General features: G+C 44.7%; 1 protein-coding gene across 1 annotated transcript in view; it reads right to left on the bottom strand.

Moving 5' to 3' along the window:
- CACNA1S (calcium voltage-gated channel subunit alpha1 S) overlaps positions 1-21,299 on the bottom strand; it is a 753,083-nt gene that overhangs the window by 608,333 nt on the left and 123,451 nt on the right. The window contains exon 2 of the mRNA XM_085643164.1: positions 10,012-10,117. Coding sequence (XP_085499290.1) covers positions 10,012-10,117 — 106 coding nt within the window. The remainder of the gene's footprint in view (positions 1-10,011; positions 10,118-21,299) is intronic.

The following is a 21,299-nucleotide window of genomic DNA, read 5'->3' as shown; positions in this document are numbered from 1 at the left end:
TGTAATATCTTTCTGCAAAACAACTGCTTTTTGGTGTATTAAATTATGCACTACAAATCCCACTTTTATTCTTCATGTGTTCAATCAAACTATCTTAAAAGAGCAATTCACCAAGGATTTAAATGCTTTGTGGGGTGACCATATATTATTCGGAATAAAATAGCCTCTGCCGTATGTTAAAAGAATATTGCAAGTCACCCTGAAGTTCCATGCATTTATAAAAGAACCTAGACTTTGACATAGTTCCTGCTTTGTGGCTTGCACTGTTTGGGAGAGGATGCATTGTTCATATATTTACACATCCACATGACCCTGAAGCTTGCTTTGTGGCATTTGGAGCAGAATGGGTAAATGGTCTAACAGTGTTTGATTATTAGGAATTACCAGACATGAGGATTTTTAGTTTCCATCGAGTAAGCGAGCTCCAAGTAAATGACAAAGAGTCGAACCTTGATATTGCATGGTATGATCATTGGTAATAAACAATTATTTCTCACAGAATTAAACGTATGTGCAGGAGGTAGATACAGATTTGTCTGAGCCGCACAGCATCTACAGACCCACCCACCCTACAACCAATGTGTTGTAATCTCTGTCTCCTCTTTGTACACTTTCCAGTATCCCTTGTCCTTTCTCCCTCTCCTCCCACCTTCAGAATACTGAGGATGAGTTTGCTACTGCTGAGAGTGGCGGCTGGAGTTGTGCTGTCTCAAATGTTAGAAAGGCCACACTGGTGAATGGGAATAAAGAATTTTCATCAACCCACTTACTTTTGTAACTACTACACAGTGGACTCCCATCTTCCACCAACTCAAAGTACATTAGTTTGGTTTGATCAGAGCACACATCACTTCTAATCTCATGTACCTCTTTCCTCCATAAGCATTTCCTTCTTTTTAATTGTCTACTTGAATAAATCAGAAGTATTTTCCTTAGAAATTTGCTTAGTAATTGCTTAGTAATTTCTTCTAATTTACACAATTACTGTAAAAAATAGAATTTTTGTGAGCCATCAAATAAAAGGGAATGTCAAGATAACCTGTAAGCAATCTGGGAATTACCTCCGTATGGCTTTTTCCTCAGTTTGTCGGTAGTGATGAATCCTACCCACGTAAACACCAGTCTTTGGGCCAAAATAAAACAGAGCCCTCTCCGATGAGTTTATTTGACATTTCCAGACCAGATGAATTAATTCATTTCAAAACTGACTAAGCAGCTCTCACACAGCATATGATACATTGGATTCCCTCACAAGAAATAATAATAACCAGGGGAGAAGAACTACTTTTTAGATCTGATCCTTGAGCTCTCTGAAACGGTGAACAGTTCCTAACCAAACTGGATGCTCCAAAGTTACAAACTTTCGGATCTCGGAAAACTCAAGCACTTGACTTCCCCCAAACCAGTAATACTGCTCACCACACAGAGCAACAAAGACGTCCAGCCTCTCCTTTTGCTGACTAAAGAAAACAGACGACAATACATTCAATGAAAAATGAAATGAATGATCTCTTGGATGTCAATGACAGGGTTATTTTGACGCATCAGCCTCCCTCTTCACTGTAGAGCTCAACCATCGAGAAGACTTTACCTTGAGGCTACCACACTAGCAAAATGGCTCAAAGCAGCATCATGGAAAAATAGCCCCCGATACAAAACCAGAATGTGTAGCAGAGGGATGGATAACCATACCACCTAACTCAAAGAAGCCAACTTCAGTGAGTTTCAGCACACACATGGATGCACGTAATGCTCCACACACATCTGAAACAGGCTGTATGGGGACACTATACAATAGAATACCAAACATACACACCAACATCCCTTCCACAATCAAATAGGGCGCACCACTAAACAATATGAAAGACAACCAAATACAACATCAACAAACCACTTGAATTCCAGTCAACAAGATCCCAAGAATCTAGATTCCGACGTGCTTTGGAACTATTCAACTGTAGGAATGCACTATGCAAATGCGCCCAAAATAACTTAAAATGAAGGGACTCAAAATGTGGGTGAAGCTGAAACCGAGTTTGCTGAACATCACTCTATGCAGAGAATAATGGGACTTCATAAAACGGAGACTGTAGTTGATTCTGGTTAATTTTACAGGCACAGCACAAGTAGTGCAAATGTTACTTTTTTAATAAGAGTAGTGGTGGAAGTAGAGGTCTTTGTTCTGGCAATCACACATCGACGGATTACTTGAAAATGTGGTGATTTCTAGTCAGAGATCAAACAGAACTCTGAACTGTCTGAATTATTTAAAAAAATGTATTTATCCATCCATCTCTCTCCTCTGAATCAAATATGTCTACTATTGCGGTACCTGGGTACCTGTGCACCACTTCTAATAGAGTGTTCTGTCTTTCCTCTATTTAAAGTTTTATGTACCTCCTAATAACCCAAATGGGCAAGTCAGAAGGCTATGGCTTACCTGAGCATTATTACTGTATTAGGCCATGCGAAGCATTAGCAGAAAGTTCACAGACCCACTCTGTTTGGCCTGCCGTGAATGGGAGGTACTTCTATGGAGGAAGCAGCGGACTGTGAGAGGAGGGTGAAGTGAGTGTCGGCGAAGAGCAGGGGATAGCCAACTACTTGGACCCATGATTCTTTAAAAGCAATCTGAGTCTACCTTGCGGCACCCATGATAAATCAATGGAGGGTCCAAGTCTCAGTTTTCTGCTCCACCAGTGCAACAGGCACTGAGGTTATCCCTCACTTGCAGTTTTCCACATTATTTTGTATTCCTTTTATTACTTAGTTGATTTTATTGGTAGAGTTGAGAGTTGTTCATTTCCACACTGGGCTTTCAGTTGCCTGGTGGTGGGAGAAAAAGGCCATTCTAGCTAGGGAGATTTTTAATGGGCTGAATGGTAGCTCCGTACTATTTTGGTGCACTTTACGACTTTAGGTTTTTCTTCTGTGTGGCATTGCATTTCATATTCATCCATTGAGGTTAGAACTCACTTGCAGCTTTTCACATTATTTTATTCCTTTAATTGTCACCCAACTGATTTTATTTAGAGAGGTATGAGCTGTGCATTTGCACAAAGGATTATCAGCTGTCTAGAGGGAGGGAACGGCCATTCTAGCTTGGGAGAGTTCTAATCGGCTGACAGGCAGCTCTTTACTATTTTGGAGCACTTCAGGATTTTAGATTTTTATCTATGTGGCATTGCATTTCATCCTCATCCCGGTGGGCTGACACAGTGTACTCGCCATCCCAACTGCTATTTTAACCCTTTGAGTGAAGGCGTGACCAGCAGCCATTGCAGCCTGCGCTCGAGGGTTTTCATGTGTAGATGCAAGGGAGGGTACATAAGGCTGATCACAGCGCCACGGTACTGGCAGCTAGTCAAAGGCAACCCCATCTGCACCCATCCACGCAACGGCAGCCATGCTGTCAGTTTGTCTAGTGACCAGAGGCGGCTCCTATAATGACACAATGTTATTATTATTTTATTTTTCGCTGTCTGAGCCTCAATGGAGACGGTGATCAAGCAATGAGTAGCAGGCATGGCAGGGAGGAGGAGTTGTGTGCAATTATAATTGTGCATGTCAGTTTGGCCGGCTGTCTTAGGCCGGCCAAACAGACATGCACAATTATGTTTCTCCAACTCAGATGTGATGCAGAGCTGGGTTGGAGAAAAGCCACAGGCTCCTGGCACTGTCTGAGCGGCTAACAAGGCTGCTCAGACCAATCTTGGTGCATCTCTCATACCAAGAGAGCAGCGTCTGGATTGGGTGGGGATCCTGTGCTTTGAGGCCCATCTACATCCGGGCTGGATGAGAGGAGCAACGAAGCGGCCAACAGCACCAGCATCAACTAACTTTAAAAAATAATGTATTTCCAAAACCCCCTCCCAGCTGCGCTACCACCTTAGATAGATGGCAGCCGCCACTGTTACTGACAGGGCTTCTTCTATCAGGGTAAGAGTAAATGAGCATATAACATACTCGTGTGACACATTGTTCAGGATGAGAGAAGTTATGGATATACATCATTATATAGCATGATATAGCAGTCAAATAGTGCTAGTAAGGTGATGATTGAGCCCAAACTTTTAGAATCTGTCTCCCCAGTTGCTTGTCTGTCTGTATCCGGTAGTGGTGGACCTGTTACAACTTCAGTCCCCAAGAATTTTAATTCAGACTTAATTACGGACGCCTTAACATGCATACTTCTGCTCAAACATGCACTTTAACTCCAAGATTTCAAATTAAAATTCAACATATTCTTTGTTAGGAAGCCTGGACTTTGGCAGAGCTGGCACTTGAATTGACTGCTGCTTGCCTTCAGGAATAAAAACTTTTTACGCTCACCACACATCAACATGAACAACAGCAGCCTAGAAATTATATACAATGAACAGTTGAAGGTCAAATTGCTTAATTTAAGCCTATTTGCTATGGCTGAATTATGAGGTTTTCCTACAATGTTGTCTTTCAAGGTTTCTATGAGAGGCTTCCTCTGTTGTAGTTCTCCTGGAACTTGCTTGGATTTTGCTGAATATTTTTGCTGTTTTGTAGCTCCTTTATTGATTATCAACACTACATTCATAGTCCTGGGGGATTTTAATCAGTGGGATAAACTCTCCAATAACATTCACTTAGCTGCCTTGATGAACTCTTTAGCCGTGCTGAGTCTCACACAAGTGGCTGATGGTGTCACTCATCAGAGTGGCCATCGGCTTGACTTGGTTTTTGCATCTGATAACCTGTGAACGTGGTTATATTTTACCAGTAATCTGGTCGGAACACTTTGTGATTCACTTTAAGACTGCTTCAACCACTAACAGAGTAGTTGTTAATTCTACCAAAAGTGCACGCGCAGCCTCTCGCTTATGAGCTAAATTCCTTGTTTATGCAGATTGTGATATTGTGGCAGAAAATGGCTCCACTCTTGGGGGAGGGCTCTATCGAGCCAAATTATGATAATTTTTATAAACTAGTTTATTACTAAATTGGAAACTATTCTTTCACGGTTTACTCCTCCTTCTAGATGTCCCCATGCCTCTACTTCTTGGTATGACGCCACACTTTGGGAACCCAAACTTGTCTGTAAAAAGTTGGAGAGAACATGACGAGTGGAATGCACTCGCGGTTAAAAGTGAGACAAAAGGTATCCTTGAAGAAGTATTCAAATTTAGTGAAAACAACAAAGGCTAGTCTTTTTGGTGACAGAATGCTTTCTGCTCATAACGCCTCTGAGGAGGTTTTCCTTATTGGTCTTTCTCGCACCGCTCAGCCTTGTTCTATCGAGACCATGGAGCACACATGACAGTTGTCTGACAAGCTTTCCTACTTTTGCTCCGAAGAAATCCAGAAGATTTGTGTCACTTTTGACGCTTCCCTTATGAATTCAGTTAGTAGGAAACTTTTCATCTGTTGCAGATCCTGAGGCCCCTCTCCTCTGTAATTTTGTTTTTAAAACTGGAGGAATTCATGGAAGTGTCAAAGTCAATTTATTCTGGTTCTCCTCTCGACTAGATTCCTCATCTACTCAGCAGTCCCATGTTTTTACAACCTGTATTGGTGATTTGCAACAAATCTATTCTGATGGCCTCCGGTCTGGAAGCCAGGTAGAAGGCACCTGTTGTCCATCTGCTAAAATAAATACAAAGAGCAGACCCTTCTTGCATAAGCAATCATCGTTCTATCTCCCTTCAGCAAGTCTACTAGAAATACTGAAAATAACATACATAAGCAGCTTTCCCAGTTTCTGGAGTTCAACAATGTCCTAGATGAGGCTTAATCTGGTTCCATCCACCTCTCTGGACTAAGACTGCCATGGTCTCTGTTTAGATGTTTTAGGTGGCAGATCAAGGCCACCCCTTGGCTTGGAGTGGTTAGATGTATCTGCATCATCCCATATAGTGTCCCATGAGCGGCTGCTTGGAAGTTGGCAGAAGTTGTAATTTAGGGACATGCACTGAAGTGGATTAAGTCTTGCGTTGGCTCTTGATGCCAGGTGATCCATCTTCCCTGTACTGCTCGGAGTTCAAGCTGCTTCGACAGGTGGTCCCTCAGGGTTCCAATCAATCAATCATAGGATTTGTAGAGCGCACTACATACCCGTGCGGGTCTCAAGGCGCTAAGGGGAGGGGAGGCTGCTACAGTTCGAAGAGCCAGGTCTTGAGAAGTCTTCTGAAGGTCAGAAGGTCTTCAGTCTGCCGTAGGCGGATGGGGAGGGTGTTCCATGTCTTGGCGGCGAGGTGGGAGAATGATCTGCCACTGGCAGTCACTCTTCGGATGCGGGGGACGGTGGCGAGGGTGTGGTCTGCGGAGCGGAGCTGGCAGGTGGGGGTGTAGAGGCTGAGTCGGCTGTTGAGGTACACTGGTCCGTGTTGTGGAGTGCCTTGTTTGCGTGGGTGAGGAGATTGAAGGTTATCCTCTTGTTGACAGGGAGCCAGGTCAGGTCTCTCAGGTGGGGTGTAATGTGGCTGCGGCGAGGGATGTCGAGGATCAGGCGTGCGGAGGCGTTCTGGATACGTTGGAGCCGTTTCAGCAGTTTGGCCGGAGCTCCTGCGTAGAGTGCATCCCCGTAGTCCAGTCTACTGCTGACGAGGGCCTGGGTGACCGTCCTTCTCGTTTCGGTGGGGATCCACTTGAAGATCCTGCGAAGCATGCGGAGGGTGTTGAAACAGAAGGAGGAGATGGCGTTGACCTGCTTCGTCATGGAGAGGGTAGAGTCGAAGATGACCCTTAGGTTGCGTGCGTGGTCGGTGGGTGTTGGGGGTGTTCCCAGTGCAGTCGGCCACCACGAATCGTCCCAGGCCGAGGGGGTGGATCTGAGGATGAGGACCTCCATCTTGTCCAAGTTCAGCTTCAGTGGGCTGTTCCTCATCCAGTCGGCGAAGGCCTTCATTCCTTCGTGTAGGTTGGTTTTGGCGGTGTGGGGGCCTTGGTGAGGGAGAGGATCAGCTGGGTGTCGTCGGCGTAGGAGATGATGTTGAGGTCGTGCTGTCGTGCGACGTAGGCGAGCGGTGCCATGTAGACGTTGAACAACGTTGGGCTGAGGGATGAGCCTTGGGGTACGCCGCAGATGATCCTGGTGGCTTCGGAGCGGAAGGGGGGGAGGCGGACGCTCTGTGTTCTGCCGGAGAGGAAAGAGGAGGTCCAGTCCAGGGCCTTCTCTTGGATCCCGGCGTTGTAGAGGCGTGTTCGTAGTGTGCGGTGGCAGACTGTGTCGAAGGCGGCTGACAGGTCCAGGAGGATGAGGGCCCCGGTTTCTCCGTTGTCTAGTAGGGTCCTGATGTCATCGGTGGCGGCGATGAGGGCAGTTTCGGTGCTGTGGTTCCTGCAGAACCCGGACTGGGACGGGTCCAGAATGCTGTTCTCCTCGAGGAAGCTGGTCTGTTGTTTGTTGACGGCCTTTTCAATGACCTTCGCCGGGAACGGGAGCAGGGAGATGGGTCGGAAGTTCTTGAGGTGTTTGGGGTCCACCTTGGGTTTCTTGAGTAAGGCGTTGATCTCTGCGTGCTTCCAGCTCTCCGGTAAGGTCGCTGTCTCGAAGGAGATGTTGATGGTTTTTCGGAGAGGGGGTGCAATGGTGCTGCTGGCCTTGTTGAAGATGTGGTGTGGGCAGGGGTCTTCCGGGGATCCGGAGTTGACGGTGTTCATGATCTTGATGGTGTCGTCATCGTTGATGTTGGTCCAGGCAAGCAGGTTGTTGGTGCGGGTGGTGGTCGTGGGAGCGGGGGTCTCAGTGGTTGCTGGGGTGGTGATGGCGTCGAAGCTGTCGTGGATGTCTGCGATCTTGCGACGGAAGAAAGTGGCCAGCGAGTCGCACAGGTCTTGTGAAGGTGGGATGTCGTTGGTGTTGGAGCTGGGGTTCGCGAGTTCCTTCACGACGTTGAAGAGCTCTTTGCTGTTGTGTGCGTTGTTGTCTATGTGGTCTTTGAAGGAGGTCCTTTTGGCGGATCTGATGTGGTGGTGGTGTCTGCGGGTGGCGTTCTTGTGGGCTGTGTAGCTTTCCGGAGTTCGTTCACGGATCCAGTTTTTTTTCGAGTTTTCAGCAGGTACGCTTGGAGGCCTGGAGTTCTTCGGTGAACCAGTTGGTTTTCTTGCTGGTGTGTGTGTTGGAGGGCTTCTTGAGCGGGGCGAGGTTGTTGGCGCAGCCATTGATCCACTGTCTGAGGTTGCGAGCGGCGGTGGCGGGGTCGATCAAGTTTGCGGGCGGGCTTCGGGCGAGGGTGGTGGAGAGCTGGTCTTCGGTGACTTTGCTCCAGCAGCGGCACGGCATCTGTAGGGTGCGGTGGTGCGTGCTGGGTTTCTGGAAGGTGAAGTGGATGCAGCGGTGATCGGTCCAGTGGAGCTCGGTGGTGTGGTTGAAGGAGACGTGGGATATTGTGGAGAAGATGGGGTCAAGCGTGTGGTCGGCAGAGTGGGTGGGTGTAGTGACGAGTTGTCTGAGTCCGAGGTTGGCGAGGTTGTTGATCAGGGTGGTGGAGTTCCCAATTAAACCAGACTCTTTTTATTGTATATGTGTGTCCCTTACCTCCGTTAATTAGTTCTTATGGCCTTAAATGTATAAGCTATGCAGATCTCATTCAGATGTTTGTTTCTTTAGAGAATTCTAGTCTTAATCCATTGGTGACAATTCAAGAATGTATGCCACCAGTGACTACCTGTTCAGCTGGTAATTCACTAAAATTTAACTCTGACAAGACAGAGGTCTTGTTGTGATTGGGTCAGGATTCTCTTCAAGCTTTTTTTCAAGGTTTCAGGTCCGCATCCGTAGAAGTAGCTCCAAGTCAATCACTTCTCACCATCTGTTTCTCCTTCATGCGACTGTTACTCAAATACCTTCCCTTACTTCCTGCACAAGTTCACCCGCTGGTGGTGCAGGAGATGATTCTGAGTAACTTAGATTACTGTAATTTAATATTTCTTGGATTACCTATGGGGTTGGTGGAACAACGCCAATTAATTCAAAACGATGTGGGAAGACACACTAGAATGGCCTTGTTTGTCATCTACATCGATGGCCCTGAATATACCTAACTGGCTGCCAATTTCCAATTTTTTTATTTTTAAGTTACTTATTGTGCATTTTATGCTTGTGGCGCTTGTTATCTCCAAAAGACGTTTTGTTACCTTCAGATCAAAAAGCTGAGATTCTCCTGTGCTCTCCTGGTTGTGATTCCTTGGTTCAGTCGCTCTAGTATGAGTGGGTGTGCCTTTTCGGTAAAAGCAGCAGAGCTTTAGAACGCTGCCTCTCTCTGTGAATGCTGCAGCAGCTACCATCTTTTTGTAAACCTTTGAAGACCTGTTTTTTCACACAATCACTTGATCTGTGTATATTAGCACCATACCCCAATGCCAAGTAACCTTTTTTATTTACATTACATTACTCCATTCTACCTGGAGCCTTTGAAAGAGGTGGTAAGCAATTTAACTTTGCGATTGCAATACAGTCTTGACAAACAGAACCCTAACTACCAAGTAGTGATACCTACTGCAACTCTAAGTGCAAACCAGCCATGATCAGCTGCATCATCTGCAACTCCAGTAAAGGTACCATTGTCCGTTTGACTTACAGCACCCCAAGTGTCGGAACCCCATGCATCTCTGCAATACGGACTCAGGTCTTGCCTTTTACTGTCCCTCAATGCTCAGTGCTAGTAACCCCACACTTCTCTGATAAACCAAATATGCTTGAACCTGCCAATTCAGGTGCACCTTGTCATGTGGTGCCCCCTGTTGTCTCAGGACAGTTATCCATGTATTCTAGTCAATGAACTCAGCCTGGACCTACAGCACGCTTCCACCCCTCACATTCTAGTAGGGATGTTGTATGCAGCTATCAGTAAACGTTCCTACTTCCGGATACTACTGTGCTGCAACCACCAGCTGCAAGTGAGACAGTATTCTTTACTGGACGTGCTGAAATTTTTCTGATATCATATATAGACTTCCCTGTTCGTAGAATTTCCTGAGTCTAGTTCACAGCATCATATAAACACATTGCATGAAGTGCAAAGAAAGGAAGTGTCTTACCAGGCTGGAGTTGGAGGAGTTGGTGTCATCTTCAGGCATGGGCAGGAACACGGCCAGGGCGATGCAGTTGGCAAAGATGGTCATGAGAATGATGATCTCGAAGGGTCTGATGTCTGAGGTTAAGGCAAAGAACACTGAAGGACCTCCCCCCCCCCCCCACACTCCACACATCTAGAGGAACGTGGACCTTGTAAAAGGAAGCGAACTGCAGACAGGAGCATCCCAACACCATACATCAGATATGCAAGCTTCTGAGGGAACACCAGTTCTGCACATCACACACAGGGCCGGACTGGCCGTAGCGGGCACCGGGTTTTTCTTCGGTGGCAGACAGCATGAAGGACAGACACAGCAAGGCGGGAATGCTCATGTCATCAAAGTATTTTAATGTTAATCTGCCGCAATTCAGGGGAATGCTGATGTGCGTTATCCAACCAAAAAGGGTGAGATGGTGCTTTTGAAAAGAAAAGCTATAGGTAATGAATAAAATAAAGGCAATCAAAAGGGTAGCAAAGTTACTTTGAAGCCAAGAAACAAAGTACGTGGAACGGCGTTGTGATGACACAAGAGCAAAATATGAGCATCTCCGAGCACTGACCGATCCAACCATGAATACAGCCAGCAGTACACGTCACTTCAGTGTTGCGTGATGGACACCACAAGGCAGAGGAGTGTAAAATGGAGGACAGGAGGGTTTGAGGAATGGAGGGCAGATGGTCAGAATACTAAGTCTGTGGTCTTCAAAACATCTAGGGACAGATTTACAAGCCCCTTGCACTGCCAGTACGTCACTTTTTGTTACACACTGGCAGCGCATTCCTCTGCCCCATATTTACAAGGACAGCAAATGGCTTGGCATGGCTTGGCTTTTCCTGTCCTTTTAAATACGGCCCCTTTACACGTAACACCCATGGAAGCAGACACATTTCCAAATTTACGAGGAATCAGAAACCTGGAAATGCGTCAGAATGCTACGCCAGCCCAGGGGTGGCGTAGCGAGGCACAACGAGGAGAAATGTTTTCATTTCTCCTTGTTATTTTCCTCTTTCAATGCGTGCTGCATTCTACAGCATGCATTGAAAGAGAAAAATGCCTGTAGTGATTGTTTTCGTGCAGGAATGTGCCCCTTCCTGCACAAAAACAATCTCCCCATGACGCAGGCATCCTTGCACCATGGTGCAAAGGTGCCTGCGCTGGCGCATGGCAGCTGTTTGTGCGCCAGCGCTGGGGAGAGCACAGGAATGTGACATAGCATTGTAAATATGTCACATTCCTGTGCTCTGAAAGTGTTGCAGTGTTTTCGCAGCCAAAGGGCTTGCAGTGCCGTGCTGCGGCACGTTCTTGTAAATCTGCCCTTTAATGCTTACAGAAAATAAAATGGTCAAGCCTGTCAAAATAACAAATCTAATTTTCTCGCAATTACTAGGTAAAATAAACACAGAAATATAGTAAAAATTGTAGTGAAGCATGAAGCAGCATCCTAAGATGAATGTAGGCATAACTGATACCTGTAGTCCTTTTCAAGTTAATGCAACAAATATGTAGTGTAAATCATGACAAGCAGCCAACCAGTAAGGGCATTTGGGGGGTCAGTGGATTTTAAAAGAAAGGTCAGAACACTTGGTTCTGAATGCCTTTGTTGCAATAAATTATGGATATTAAATAAAAAGATATACTGTATGAAGGGACCCGAAATGTCTAAGGGACTTTGGGGGGGCATGCAAGAAGTTTTCAACAGAACATTCTTCGATTTTATTTTATTAAGTAAAAAAGCTGTCAATAGGTCTTGCTTTTCACATTATTTTGTTTCTAACGTGCTATATATAAAAGGTAGCTAATCATGACCCTGCATATCCCACCCACTCTTTAGGTGCGAACTCCATTGACGCATAAAGATGACACAAAGAAAAACGGCTATTTGCATAAAGTAGAAATTATCAATGGGTATCAATGGTGATGATCCATTGATATTGACTATTCTCCAAACCTTATAGCATGTTATGTATTATACGAACAATTAAAAGTCCTTGTTAAAATAATCATTCAAAGTGTAATTCTGAAAGGCTAAATTGACTACAATACATTTGATTTTGCATTGTGTGTATTACATTTAATAGGACCCCTAAAAGACTGTTCTGTAACACTATAAACAATCTTGAGTAGGAGAGAGAGAGAGAGAGAGAGAGAGAACGGTACCAAGCAGCCGTGGCCCATGCAGGTAAGAGAGGTGGGCGGTGGGAAGGGCCGGACTGGGAACCAAAACCGGCCCTGGCAAACTGCTAGGCCAGCCACCCTGGGGAGAACGGAACAGGCAACCTGTCAGGAATATCTGCTCCCCATGCTAGTTCACAAGAAGACACCTAGTTACAGAAATCTCTCTGTCACTAGAAGCCTTAACAGGCAGTTAGTTCCTCAACATTGTAAGCAATGTTTGATTGTGAGTAATGAAAAAGATGGAGGAACTGTGGGGGTAGAAGAGAAAGCCTTGACAAGGAAGGAAATGATGGATGGACAGATATACAGAAAACTGGTCCGAGTCCAGCTCCCCTGCCCAGATTCCTAAAACCTACCCCCCTTCCCGAAAAACTATCCCCCCCCTCCAAGACCCGGCCCCAGCCCCACTTATTTCACCACGTCCTCTCCCAGTTCCTGATCATCCTTCCTCTTCCTGTCTTCCTTTTCTGCCCATCCGCTCTGCATCTAGACCATGCATTGCCTTAACCACGCAAGGCATATGCATGGTTAAGGCAAGCGTTGTTCCGCTTGCGGGGAATTGGCTCCCGTGACTGAGCCCACATTGTTAAGGCTGTTTCTCTGCAGAAGATGCTGCTGTTCAATAGATGAAACTGATTGTTTGACCCAGAAGTGCTACTATACCTGATCTTTTATAGTGGGTGCAAATCACAGTTGTATGGACTGTTCCATACATATTAATGCAACAAATATAACTGCACTGCATGCAGTTTAGATATGTGTTTGTGGCTAGAAGAGATGATTAAATACAAAATATTTCTGCCGCTTTCTCTCTCTCTCTCGGTTCCTGTCTCTCTGCTCCACTTCCCATGAGCAATGCTTAACAGCGGTCGGAGGCTAGGTATTTAGCAGTTGACGGTGGGCGGTAACAGTGACACCGAATGCTTACAAACATGTCTTATGTATATATTTTCAGAAGTATTCCTGATAATCTATTTACGGTGAATATAGAAAACAAGACACACAGTTTTGCTACACTTCACCTGACTAACCACTCATGTCCACCCAAGTATGTCGACTATTTCTTCACTTTACCAATCGATTGGGAGAGTATGACAAGAAGTTAAAAAACTTTAAGGGACATGTGACTTAGTTTCTTCTCTGCTGACCAGAAAACATCCTCTGTTTGTTTGTCAGTTTCACTGGTTGAATTAAACAAGCATTGGCATAGCCAATAGGTTTTACTTTTGGGACCTTATAAGTATTTAGTTATGCTGCACAATATCCTTGGTGCAACAACATCAACTGTTGCGTGGCTAAACATTTATAATGTTCCAAAGGCGAGACCTGTTGGCTATGCCATTGCTTGTTACTTTTGTGGCATATGTTTGCAACAAAATTTTTTTTGCATCGCACCAGATTACCAAGGCCAGACCTATGTCTTTTCCAATTCTTCTTGTCATCTGTAATTTGTACTTTTCCATGCTGGCTAGTCAGCAGAAATGTATGTTCTATTTGATTTTGATGGCAAGGCAACAGATAAGCAGACTATTTCTACAAACTCCTACCCCTAAATTTTATGCAGTAACTCTTAGGTCTCAAAAACACAATAGTGTATTCTCTTCTGATTAACATAAGCAAATAACATACAAAAAAAGCACACATATTTTTAACAAGAAGTTGCAGGTTTTCATCATTACATATGTGTTTGAATAAAATCACCTCTGTGCTTTGAATGATGGATAATGTCTTACAATCGACACAAACCATAATGTATCAACAATGCTAAATAATAATTTGTTAATAATATAGTTTAGATTAATTATTTGGTTTACATGAAGAAATACAGATGGACAAAACCACTGTTTTCAAATATTTTTGCTTGTCTTTCTGTAATTTAGTAATACATTTTATGGTTGGGTTGTACTCTAGGAAATCCCTTAAATCATGACAGTGTGAGGTATATGTAATTTGGCTTGTCAGCGTTGTTTTTATGTTTTTGTGGCTATACTTTCCACTTCCAATAAACACATTTTTTCATTCAATAAAATAGAAAAATGTGAAATTTTCTTATGTCAGCACCCCTTTTAAAATGTAGATGGCGTATTAAACGGACATTTATCTGTATCAGAAATGTGTAAGATTATATCACTTCCTCAGAGTATTTACAACCACATATCATATGATGTCACTTCCTGTGATGTCATACGGTCAAAGGGTAGGTACGTGATGTCACTGCTGCTATCATTAGTATATAGGTGGATTGACGCCCATGTTTTGCCTTACCAATACATTGAGCCAGATGGCCTAAAATCCACTTACTGTCATTGTGGGCCCGAAAAGAGGTGGTGGTTGCTTGTTCCTTTGATTAATCCCAAACTGAAAGTGGGTATTTACGCTTGTAGATGAGATGGGCTCTGCTGAATAAATATGCCATCCCTAATATAGTCTTGCCATTTTGCTCACTAGTTTACATTCCTTTATTGTAAAACATTAATGTAGCCGACTACTTACACGTTCTGCACCACGTTGTATTTCCCTTCCAGTAGTAATGCACCTGCAAGAGTCGGAGAACCTTCTCACCAAATGTGACGAAATCTGCCGCGCGCCTATTTATCACGAGGGAGGGGTAATGCATGCACGCGTGGTGTGTATTAGTTCATCATCTAGCAGCACTGGAATTGGAATTTAGTCCTTCTCAGCATAAGTCATCATCAAGTCCGAACCAAAGTTGTGGCATCTGTCACTGATTGAACTGCTTCCCCTGGGGTAATGGCGTATCAGCTAACCACGCGGAAGAGATTTATCGAGCACTGCTTGGCAGGCACTCGAACACTAGAGGAACCCATGAAGCGTGAGCAACAAGCCCGGGAGTTGTGTGCGCGCGCAAAAAAAACAACAACACGTGAGTGGTGCGTGCGAAAGGAGAGGCCTGTGCACGTTCACGCTCACATGCACGCAGGCTTTAGGCCACTCTGGTAGCACTTTGAAAACCCGCTTACTAAAGGTCTTGCCTAAGCTAGCGCATGTGCTAGCGCTCAGGCGAGACCTAAAAAGCAGTGGCGAGAAGCCAAGTATTGGGTCAACCATATAATTAAAACTACATTGATCTTTGTAATAAACTTTTAAACAAAATAGAAAACAGGATCAATGCTAGATATTGATGATACTTACATCGAATAAATGAACATACTGTACATTTAAATAGGAATTATTTATACAGTCAGTGGTTATTTATTCAAAGTATGGCAATGATCAGTACATGGTCAATCAATATCGGGGAAACAAACTAATATAGCGCTCTGAAGCAACCAAAAGTAGATTCACAGCACTTTATACGACTTAAATAATTCAGTTATGACAACTTGACCCTGTAATAATACACGACTCGAAAGTTGGGACTTCAATGACTTCCAATGTGACATTTTAAATGCTTTAAAATGGCCATCCAATTACTAATATCACAACAATTCAAAGTGCTTCAAAAAATACTAGTGTCTGAAATGGGAATATTCTGAAATGTTTATAGTGGAGCATGGTAGTGGTGCAGAATTAAGTAAAGAAGAATGGATTTTTTCTTTTTCTTTCATTGGTTCCTCTACTGTATACTTGTTAGAAGGAGTATTTTATTCTGTATAAAATACGAAGAGACCTCCATCATTTACCACACTCTTTTCTCCCAACCTTAACCTTAGCTTATTTGACCCTTCCACCTCATTTCTTTCTCACTAGGGGGCATATTTACAAGGTCTTTATCAGAGAAGCGGAGATAAAACTATCACCCTATTTACAAGAGGGTGCTAACATGCATAATCGCATGTTAGCACCCTGTTTCCCAACGCCTCCCTCTGCATCTCTAATGAGATGCAAAGTGGGCGTCACTGGGCGTACCCCGGATGGACAACCTTGCAAATATCGCTGATGTTCACATCGCGATATTTACAAGGCTGCCCCAGCATTTTAGCACACGCTAGTTTTTGGAGAAAACAGCTGTTTTCTCCAAAAACTAACGTCTGCTAAAATGCAGACTTACCTATCCCCAACATTGGGGCAGATTATGCTGATACGACCCTGTGGGTCGCATCAGCAAGGTTATCACCGTTTTGCAAGGAACATCGCTGGAAAACCAGCGATGTGCCCTGCAAAAGGGCGATAACCTCGCTATCTCTGGAATTTTTATCGCCCTGGAGAAACGCGTTGTTAATAACGTGTTACCAGGGCGATACATTCCAGAGATAGCTTGCGATGATAAAATTATCGCTAAGCACGGCCAGCGATAATTATCACTGGGCGTTGATAATATGCCCCATAGTACTGTTTACCCTTTTACAAATTTTAAACCAGACATGCTTTTAAAAAAATTGAGCGTTAACATAGATGAGCCATAAAACACTTGTACCCTGTTGACTTGTCTGTACACTTATATAAAGTTGTGTAAACCTACACCACATTGTGATACGACCACAAACTGTGCCTTACCATAGTAGGAGATGTTGAACTATGGCGCACTGAATCCACCCAGTTAGGATCCGTGCTCACCTCTCCCCTGTTCCACACAGAGATATTCAACAACCAGTATCTCTGTGGGCCACTGATCAGCACGGGATAACGAGTGGGTCTTCAATACACAGGAACACATGAACTAGAATAAATGTTACCATAGAACATGCATTCGCCTTACTTTGCTGCTTACGTCACTGCATTCCCAACCGGTAGAACCAAGGTACTGAATCAAACCTCTGAAAGGATGCTAAAAGATGAAGCTAGGTGAATTATCAGGTGACCAAGAACTCAGCTCGATCTGGTCAAACTGGAATCACATTCATCATATGGTAAATTTGTAGCGGGCATCCATGGGAGGTTTCCATGCAGGTGCAGCCCATGGTCAGTCTGGTAGTGTTATCACCCTTCACAGGGTGCCAGACAGTACCGGAAGTCCCACGGCACGGAAATAAGTTAATTTGCTGCACACGGTTTGACTGCTGGTGGAGAACAAGCATGAGTATCTGGATGGTCGCCATAAAGCCATTATAGATGTTGGCCTGCTTCCCACAGTAGCTGGATGGGGAATCTCATAAGCGGCTGCTGGTGGGAAACACACCTGCTCAGGATTCCCAGCACAGGAAGTGTGGGATGGCCCCAGAGGAACCGTCAAAAACAAAGGAAGAACCACTGTAGGTGGACGTTCGGATGGGACCTACTACAGAAGAGATGGCCAGATCTGTTAACCGTGGAAGCATTGGGAACACCAGGACCTGCGACAATTCTCCTCACGGACCAGGACAAAGTCTGCCATTCTGCTTTATATGGTACGTCTATGGTACACATGCCTGCCCTGGCCATGATAGCCCCTCCAGAATCTATGTGGATGAAGCCCTCTTCTCTTTCTGGAAACAGCCAGGGTACTCTGGGGGCCTTCTGACCTGGGCACAGAAAAGTATGCACCTGACCACGGTCTGATTTAGGGAGGGACCAATAGCAATAGGGCAGCAATGGTGTGTTAGGGTGTGCTTGCGTATACTACCAAACCAGTAATAATAAAGTAAATATGGGATGCTACATCTTGATGAAAACCCTGCCACACAAACGCAAAAACTGTTGTCATAAGAGTGTGTGGCATGGGAATATATCAGCACTCCACCTACTGGAAATTAATGAACAATATGCCAATGTGGAAAAACCCTTCAATTAGATATACATACAGTAAATGCAATATTATTGTATACAGATAACAATAATAAATAAAGGAAATGTACATAGAGTACTTGCACTAAAGTTAATTTGTCTGATACAGTTATCGTGTAATGTAGACAAATGCAGCAAGAAAATTAAAAGGACTGTAGATAAAGATGGCTACAATAAATGTACGTCTAAGCCGTAACAAAGGCTTGAATAATATACCGATTGCACCAACAATCACAACCAGTCTATCTTTTGAAGTCTTCGCTATAACTTTATTGGACAAAGTAGAAGACACATTTATTGTCAAAGAGATTACAGAATGGTATGTCCATTTTTCGATTAGGTAATAGTATATATAGTGCATGGTGCATGAAAGTTCTTTGTATGGTGTCATGTGCGACTTTTAGAGGTCTGCGTGGATATCTGAACTTTAGTAGCAAACATGGGGAACAACGCAGCATGCCAATTCAGACACAAGTTCTGCTGAGGTCTGGATGCCCGCTAGAATACCAGTTTTTGGGAAGCATAGATAAGGACTACAAAAAATTCCCCTATTTAAAGCATCCAATGACTTATTCAAATATTTAACTCCCTCCAAAATGTTTATATGAGGGAGAGGGCCTGTTAAATAAACTGGTTCATTTGGGGTTTATCTGTCTTTGTCCAGAACCCAAAAAACTTAGCCATGGTGGCATAAAAATAGGAGGGACCTCACATAAGTTACCACCATGAGCCTATTGGGTTGCCGTCCCAAACAGCTACTGCTTCTATCAAAGGCAGATCTCCTTCCTGTAGGGAAAAAAAAATCAACCCTGTAGAAATTTATTTCCAAACGCACGAGTAGGGGGACAAATAGAATCCTTATATGTTAGTTTTGGAAATGGCCTTTTCTGCAGGGTTTTCCCCAAATTTTTTGCCTTCCACCGCCTGTTTTACTGACCTTCTTTTTGTTGGTTTTAGGACTTTAGGCACTTTACCACTGCTAATCAGTCCTAAAGTGCATGTGCTCTCTCCTCTAAACATGGTCGGATTGGTTTACATCTGGTTGGCATATTTGATTTACTTGTAAGTCCCTTGCAAAGTGGTTTACTATATACCCAGGTCCTGCAAATTGTTACTAGTGGGACTGCAGCACTGCTCGTGCCACCCACAGAAGTAGCCTTTCAAACCTGTCTCAGGCCTGCCACCGCAGGGCCTGTATGCGCAGTTTACTGCCACTTCCACTTGGTATTGAAAACTACTTGCCAAGTCTTAAAGTCCTCTTTTATTACACATAGGTCACCCCTACGGTAGGCCCTAGGTAGACCTACGGCTAGGGTGCTGCGTAAGTTAAAGGTAGGACATGTGCCTTTATGTGTGTAATGTCCTGGTAGTGACAAACAGCCTATTTCATTTGTCACTTCTGTGAGGCTTATTCCTCACATAGGCTAGCATTGGGAGTTCCCTTATATACATATAAGTGGTAATTCCTGATCAGAAAGGAGTGGCTTTGCCGTGTTTGGTATGTTTAGAATAGTGGTGATAACTCCTGCTTGCTGGTGTAGTTGGATCTATCGGTCACATGCATTTAACGTCATATTTATGCCAGATTTACCATCTGCATCGAATGGGATATGTTTAAGCTTGGGCGGAATTCGCGAAGTGACAAAAAGAACTCTGCCGCGCTACGCGGAGTTCAGCGAGTGGCAGAGTGCATTAGGGTCATGCCGTTTGCGGGGATTTTGAGAGCTGGGTGTTTGTCCTGTGCTGTAAAATCAACACGAATTGCACCATGCGCTGCACAAGAGGGCCCAGCTTCCTTTCTGCTGCTCGAGTAGATTTTCTACTCGAGCGGCAGCTTTCTCAATGCAAATGGAAGGTTTCTCAACGCGAGTGGTCGCGACCTCGCATTGAGAAATCTGACCACCCACGTTGAGAAATCTCAGCAGGAGGTTGATTTTCCTCGCTCGTGTTCGCCATTTGATGTTGGCAAGCGAGGAATTGGGAACTCCGCGTGCTCTGTGGAGTGCGGAAAACTCTGCAAACTCCGCAAACAGAGCAGAGTTCACCGCCCAGGGTTAGATATGATAAGATTGCATACCTGGGAAAGTACCAATATATTACATGCCTTTAGAGTGAAATGTGCGCATCTTCATGAAGTATATGTATGATTCACATTGGTTATCATATATGAGCCTTGTCTTTTTTTGCACTATGTATGTAATTTACCCTAACAATCTGCATTACATGCAAAGTATTTTTGATTATGTTGCTTTGGTCTGGTTTTACGTACCATATGATATATATTTTATATAATTCTGTGTGGAGTCTCTTTTGTGGTGTGTTCATTGTGTCACTGATTGAGTGTGTTGCACAAATGCTTTACACACAAATGCTTTACACATTGCCTTTGATGATAAGCCTGCCTGCTCTTTGCCAAGCTACTGGAGGGTGAGCACAGGTTATCTTTGGTGTGTAACTGACTTGGCCTGAGAGGTGGGTTCTGCTTGGCTGGGGTACAAACCTTAGCCAACCAGAACGTCCATTTCTAACAGTCATCCTGAGACAAAGGAGCTGTCAGTGGGTGCAGTTTATACCCCCGTGAAATGAGGAAGGGTTTCCCAGGGACCCCCCCATGCAGCACCCTGGAAGCAGGTGCTGCCACTTACTGCACTCGCATGCAGGGGAGTCTCTGTCCCACTTTGAAGTGCAGGCTATGTTTTCCTCTGCACAGTGAAAGGAGGCCCGTCTGCTTCAAAGAGCTTGCCTGCCTTTCATTAATGCTCTTTACCTAGGGCAGATACAAGTTGGATACTGCCATGGGGAGGGCATTAACTGCAATAGGATGCACTGACCTGATCTGTGCCTAGTGCACCAGGTTAAACGTGTGCTGTAGTGCAATGTGCCTTATCTGTGGCATGGACCCAGATCAAGCGGAGAACAAGTACAGTGCTTTTCTAGGTAAAGATCAGAACAAGGAAACTGCAGGCTAGATAAAGATCAGAACACACACACACAGATAACCAGTCCAAGATCACAACCTGGCTGCTGTATCGCTGGAGGTGGAGCTAGAAAACACCAAGGCAGAAGCAGGGTGCCGCTCGCAGGCTGGGACATTACTTTCCACTCTTGTGTTTCTGCTGACATCGCCCTGGAGGAGCTGACCGGCAAATCCTGAAGAACGAGTGTTTGTCAGGGGGAATAATTCTGTTGGGACTGCGAGGACCAGCGCGCTTTGCGCCCTGCTTATCCATTGCACCTGAGTCCTCTTCCCGACCCCTCCCTCACAAGGCACTTAACGCCTCGCGGCCCCCGCTTCGCGGGAGCCGCTGGCAGGCTGGGACATTACTTTCCACTCTTGTGTTTCTGCTGACATCGCCCTGGAGGAGCTGACCAGCAAATCCTGAAGAACGAGTGTTTGTCAGGGGAATAAT

Source organism: Triturus cristatus, chromosome 1_1, assembly GCF_964204655.1.
Source record: "Triturus cristatus chromosome 1_1, aTriCri1.1, whole genome shotgun sequence".
Lineage (NCBI taxonomy): Eukaryota > Metazoa > Chordata > Amphibia > Caudata > Salamandridae > Triturus > Triturus cristatus.
The sequence above is the reverse complement of the archived record's forward strand: the minus strand, read 5'-3'. Positions and strand labels throughout refer to the sequence as shown.